The 6,228-nt window shown below is 46.8% G+C and overlaps 1 protein-coding gene across 1 annotated transcript; it reads right to left on the minus strand.

The window, feature by feature from the left end:
* Positions 1–961: 961 nt before the first annotated feature.
* On the minus strand, positions 962–1,921 carry LOC308352924 (olfactory receptor 2S2-like; the record flags this gene model as incomplete). Its single annotated transcript, XM_080819463.1, has 1 exon — positions 962–1,921. The coding sequence occupies one exon, from the start codon at positions 1,919–1,921 to the stop codon at positions 962–964; it is 960 nt and encodes a 319-aa protein (XP_080675589.1).
* Positions 1,922–6,228: the final 4,307 nt, after the last annotated feature.

Here is a 6,228-nt window from a genome sequence, read left to right on the forward strand (position 1 = left end):
AAAGCTAATATCTTATATAATTTGTGTAAAATCAAGTGGTTAGATGTTAAAATATGAAGAAAAATGTTAGACTGAAAAATGTTAGGCAACCCACCAAAGGTCATAGGTAAGAAAAAGCTTCCCAGTTTTTATCCTGCTGAGCTATGGAGGCTCAAGAAATGCTACCGAGTTTACATCTCTTAGACATTCACAGTGTACTGTAGCATATTAAAGACTTTGAGAAGTCCTGGAACAAAGAAATGTGTCATATGTTAGCCCAAATTCTTCAAATATATTCGGCCTCTGTCTGTCTGTCTATCTATATCTCTATCATCTTTCTTTTTTCCAGAATGTGAGCATCACATTCAACTCTATACTCCTTCTTGCCGTTAACTTACGAGCAGCATTTCATAATGTGAAGTGCATTGAGAAAAAATAGCCTCGATTTTCTCATAGCTAAGAAGAAATGGGGTGTTCAGAATAGCTTGTTCCCACCCAAAAGCTCTCTAGGTGGAGAACTTGTCTTTGTCTCTTCTTATACTTCAGCCAAACTGCCTGTCTTCCAAAAACAGTCCAAAATGAAAATTCCCACTTCCTTCTTGTTCCTGTGACTCTCCTGGGTAATCCAAGACGGATGGCAACAGTGCTGGGAGTGCCCTCTCTCCTCCGTGCACTGGCTGTGTGGCTAGACATAGTGCAGGCCATTCACCAAACTTGCTTTGATGATTCCTCTCTCCTTAGTTTTATCGTGTGTTCAGAATGTCTTTGTGTATTCAATTAGAGATCTGTTGTATGGCATCTGTCAAAACTCTCAGCTGTATGGCTAGAACTCAGAAAATATACTCTGAAAAGTTAAATGTTCTCTGAAAATGGACAGAAGGGCAAGAGAGGATTCGGGATCACGTGACTTGTCTATCGGATGGCAGCTATAATGATCAGAAATCCTTTATCCCATAGGGTAGGAACACAGAGGAGCTCTCCGTCACTGGGCAAAACATTTCTGAGCCACCAGGTTCCTCACAGCAACCTTCACATCCTTGTTCCTGAGGCTGTAGATGATGGGGTTGAGCATGGGGGTTACCACCCCATAGAAGAGGGGGATGAGCTTGTCTGAAAGGTCTTGTTTGTCTGCCCCCAGGGGGTCCTTAGACTTGGGCTTCCCGTACATGAAAAACAAGGTCCCATAGAAGATGACCACCACTGTGAAGTGGGCAGAGCAGGTGGAGAAGGCCTTTCTCCTCCCCTCAGCTGAGGGGATCCTCAGGATGGTAACAATGATGAACACATAAGAGATGGAGATGAAGAGAACTGGGGCCCCCAGGAAGATCACGTTGGTCACCCCCATGCTGATCACATTGATGGAGATGTCAGCACAGGCCAACTTCAGGACAGCCAGGATTTCACAGGTGAAGTGGTTGATGACATTGTCCCCACAGAAAGGCAGCTGAATTGTCAAAGATGTGTGTACCACAGAAGCCGTACCACCAATAGCCCAGGAGCTGACAGCCATGGGGACATAGGTAGCCTTGCTCATGACCACAGGATACCTAAGGGGGTTACAGATGGCCACATAGCGATCAAATGCCATCATGCTCAGAAGCACACACTCTGTCCCTGCCATGGCAAAGGAGAGAAACATCTGCACGGCACAGGCTGAGAAGGAGATGGTTTTCCTGGGAGTGAGGAAGCCATCCAGGACTAGAGGGACTGAGGAGGTTGTGTAGCAGATGTCCAGGAAGGAGAGGTTCCCCAGGAAGAAGTACATGGGCGTGTGCAGGCGGGAGTCAAGGACGGTCACCAGGATGAGGACCCCATTGCCCAGTAAGATCACCAGGTACATCAGGAGGATGAGCACAAAGAACATTTTCTCCAGCTTTGGGTAGGCTGAGAGGCCCAGGAGAATAAACCCCACCACAGGGGAGGACCAATTGCCTTTTTCCATGTGCTATCCCTTCTGTCATCACCCAAGGACAAATGCAGCAAAGGAGGCTTTCTTGAGAAGAGTCTCAGACATCAGGTACACCATCACTCTGTGCTACAGAACAGGACAACATATGTGCATAAGAGATAAATGAGTGAAAGAGACAGTAGGTAGGAGTGTGGTTAGATCTTAGATGGGGGACGGTCAGGGCTGGGAGACGGCTTACAAATACTGCACTGAGGTCCAGAGAGGGGAAGTGACCTGTCCAAGTCTTCTGAGCAAGGTGGTGATAGAGACAGGACCTGAGCCCAGCAGAGGTAATCCCCAGTCAAGGAGGGCTTTTCCTCTGCTTTATGATGAGCATGGGAATATGCTGTAAGTTACTTCTTTTTGATGTAAATGCATAGAAATTTCATTTAATCTGGGCTTTCCTAGATTCTTAGAGAGGGGAATCCCCAAGCTGATCCTATTCTTACAACTACCAAAATTTCAAGCCTTGTTAAACGTTGATTACATTTGGAAGGAACTTTTTAAAAAAGTGTTAATCCGGGGCACCTGGGTGGCTTGGTGCATTACAGTCTCTGCCTTTAGCTCAGGTCATATTCAGGGTCCTTGGATGGAGCCCTGCATCGGTCCTTCTGCTCGACAGGGAGCCTACTTCCTCCTCTTTCTCTGCCTGCCTCTCTGCCTACTTGTGATCTCTGTCAAATAAATAAATAAATAAATAAATAAAATTGTTAAAAAAAAAAAAGTTACTCCCCATCCAGACAGAAAAATCCTAGATCAATGTTCAGCCATATGAGGGATCCTTCCCTAGTCGTCCCATCCTCAGCAACAGACTTGCCTATTGTCAGAATTAGGATCTGTCTATTCTTTTTTTTTTTTTTTTAAAGATTTTATTTATTTACTTGACAGAGAGCACAAGTGGACAGAGAGACAGGCAGAGAGAGACAAGGAAGCAGGCTCCCTGCCGAGCAGGACCCTGGGATCATGACCTGAGCCAAAGGCAGAGGCTTTAACCCACTGAGCCATCCAGGCACCCCGGGATCTGCCTATTCCAATACATATTAAACAATATGTGGGGGAGGTTCCCTCACGGGGAAGAATTCATGAAGGCCACAAAAGGAGTCATTGGAGTGAGTGAACCCACACTATGGGATGACAGCCATGCTGCTTACTGACCAGTTAACTCAGTTCTTAATAACCAGGCATTAACATCTAATCCCAGCTCAGTAGAGTTTGGTGAACTCTTAGCCAGGGTGTCTAAAGAATGGTTTTTCTTTGTCCTTTTGTTTATACTGTATTCTTGTGTAATATTCTGGCTCTCTGCTTCCATTCTTGGGTTCCCTGCAAGCAGCTAGCTTATGGGAAGACTTGCATGTCTTTGGGTAGAGGATTTACAGACTCTCAGCAACAATTGCCAGACTCTGTATTCAGAATTCTCATTTGTAATATTTCTATAGCTCTTTCTTAATTGCAGTGGTGTGTACACGTGTGTATGTGTGTGTGTGATGAGTGTGTGTGTGTGTGTGTGTGTGTAGGCATGGGCAGAGGGTAGCGGATGAGTCGTTAATATTGATGAACATCTATTCTGTGCCATATTCTTTGAAGCAAGCCTGGAGAAGACACTGTCATTCAGATGTCATGGGTAAACTTAAGCAAAGCTCAGAGGAGCCAAAGATTTGGTTCTTAAGATTGAACGCCATTGCCGGGGTTGGATCACAGGCCCCCAATCTGGGTTCTTCCCACCAAATAGCTGCCACACTGTCTTGCACAGATATTGTAGAGAGTCTGTCTCTGCAGTTCCAGCTCTGGGTGCTCTGTCTCATAGACCAGCCTGTCTTGCTTCAGTCATGGTCGGAGTTTATGCGAGATACTCTGTCAGGCAGAGTGACTCCCACCCTGCACTGAGCCCAGAGCTGTGAGACCAGCCCTTGCTGGTCCATATCCATGGATATGGATATTCCATGTAGCTTGAGCAAGTCCCCAGGCCTCAGTTTCCCCATATGCATCACAAAAAGGCTGAACAGTTTTCCTCCCAGGGCATCCCAACTCTGTCATGGAGTGCCCAGCGCTGTCCTCACCAGGCAGGGAGCAGTCTTGGGTGAAGGTGACAGACCCTTCCTTTGGGTGAGTGTGTGTGTGTGTCAGAGAGAGAGAGAGAGAGAGAGAGAAGAGGTGATCTGAATGCTTGGATACCAATCAAGATATGGCCAGCAGGAAATAGTGCCATGTTAGGCTTTGGAGGAGACTCAGGGTGGAAGAAAACAGAGAGCTCTGACACCTAGAGCCCCAGGTGCACATGAGTCAGCCTGTGAGAGCAGGAAAGAAAGGGAAGCTCTTACCTTCGTGACTGCATCCTACAGGTGTGACACTGAGATAGGGCTTGCTTGTGGCCTGATCCCTACTTATCTCTGGAGGCAGCAGGCAGCTGAGAAAAGGAATGCAGTCCCGAGCCCCATGTATTGTCATGCCGCCTCTGTGGAGAGCAGCTTGTGTAGAAAAACAAAAAAGCTGGGAATTGCACATAACTCAATATTTCAACCTCTGGAAGAAAATTGTGAATGCTCAATGAAGTGGGAGGCCAGTATCTCTCAATGGAAGCCTTCATAACTGTCTGCCAACAAATGCCTAATGGTGCCATTTCATGTAATGGAATATTAGACATTTAAGTTACATTTATAATTTTTACACTAGCACGTCATTACACTTTAAAGATAAAAGTGAGAATGCAAAATCGTACATACCGTTTTGATCTCAGTTAGGTAAACAGTATATGTGGATAAAAGTGTTTGAAAAGAGAACAATTGGGAAAGGGATTCTGCTTTGTAACTCTTCAATACTATCAGATTATGTAATAAATTACAGGCAGAAATTACTTTGTGTTCAGGCAAAAAAATTCTCAGTACGGTAATCTCCCTTACCAATATTGTGCTTCCAAAATTTCAGTTCTGGCCCCCCTACCCAGCCCCCCAGCTGTGGTTTCGAGCAGAAGACTGCGATTCTGACCTGTGGTCATGAGGTCAAGATAGCCTTATGTTGCATCTCAATGTCTAGGTCACTTACCTCACTGTGGTTCATCATGTGACCATTTTGTCATCTTGCACTGTCACAGCAGAAAGGGAGTCCAGTATAATAAGATACTGTGAGGGAGAGACCACATTCATATAACTTTATTATGGGATGTTGTTATAATTATTGTATGATATTATTGGTTATTGTTAACCTCTCACTGTGTCAGATTTGTAAATTAAACTGTATCATAGGTATGTATATAGGAAGAAATGGGATACATAGAGTTCAGTACTATCTGTGGTTTGAGGCATCCACTGGGGGTCTTGGGAGGTATCCCCATGAATAAGGAGTAGAAAGAAAGTGAGGAGAAAAGAACTAGCCACAGACTGGGCATCACAGACAGGGATGGGTCCCAGCTTGCCTGTCTGCTCACCCTCTGACCCCGTGAAAGGCTCAGTCTTCTGGGAAGTCTCAGCGGGATGGGGTGGAAATCAGGCTGCCTTCTTCCCAGGACTCTGGGCTCCTCCCAGGGAGGATGGAACAGCAGTGTCAGGGCAGGGCTTGGTCAGTGGTGAGCTCTGTAGAGCAGGAGGGACTGCCTGGGCTTAGCCTCAGCTGTTCCTCCCTGCTCCAGCATCAGCTGCTCACAGCTGGTTGCAGCTGGAAGGTGCTTGGAGCAGAGGCAGGGGGAGGAGGAAAGTCCATCTTTGGAAAATGCTCTGCAAAAGTCATGGCCACTGAGCTTGTCCCCATCACAGCCCAGCGCTTCCCACCTGCATCCTGCTTGCAGCCACTTCTCCGAGTCTCCTGATCTCAGAGCCAATTCTCAGCTCCTCACTGTGCCCTGGGCCAGACCCTGGATCCCAGAGAAGGACCCCAGACACTCCCCTGCTGGAGTTCTTCACCTCTGAGACCCTGTGTCTTCTTTTTCCCCATACAGCCCTGTGGAAACTTTAGCCTCTGGTGGGGTTTCTCTCACATCCTTCCTCCTAGATGTGCAGGCTAACTGGGTGTCTCAGCTACAGACTCTTCGTGGACAGGACCTGTCATCCTGGTCTGAAGCCCAGAAATCCCACAGTTACATCTTCTCCAGCAGTGAAAGGAGTCCTCAAGAAGGAGCTGTGAACTCCTACAGGGACCCTGTCAGTCCCAGAAGCAATTTAAAGTTTGGAATGTCAAATGTGCACAGGGTACAGGCCCTATACATACCTGGGGCTCCAGGGACCATCTCCCTGTCCCAATTAGAGATAACGACTGGGACACGGTCACCTGGAGATGGAGAAGAGTGTATAGCAGATGCTGGTTTCCTCCTG

This window comes from Martes martes (genome assembly GCF_963455335.1).
Source record: "Martes martes genome assembly, chromosome: 12".
Lineage (NCBI taxonomy): Eukaryota > Metazoa > Chordata > Mammalia > Carnivora > Mustelidae > Martes > Martes martes.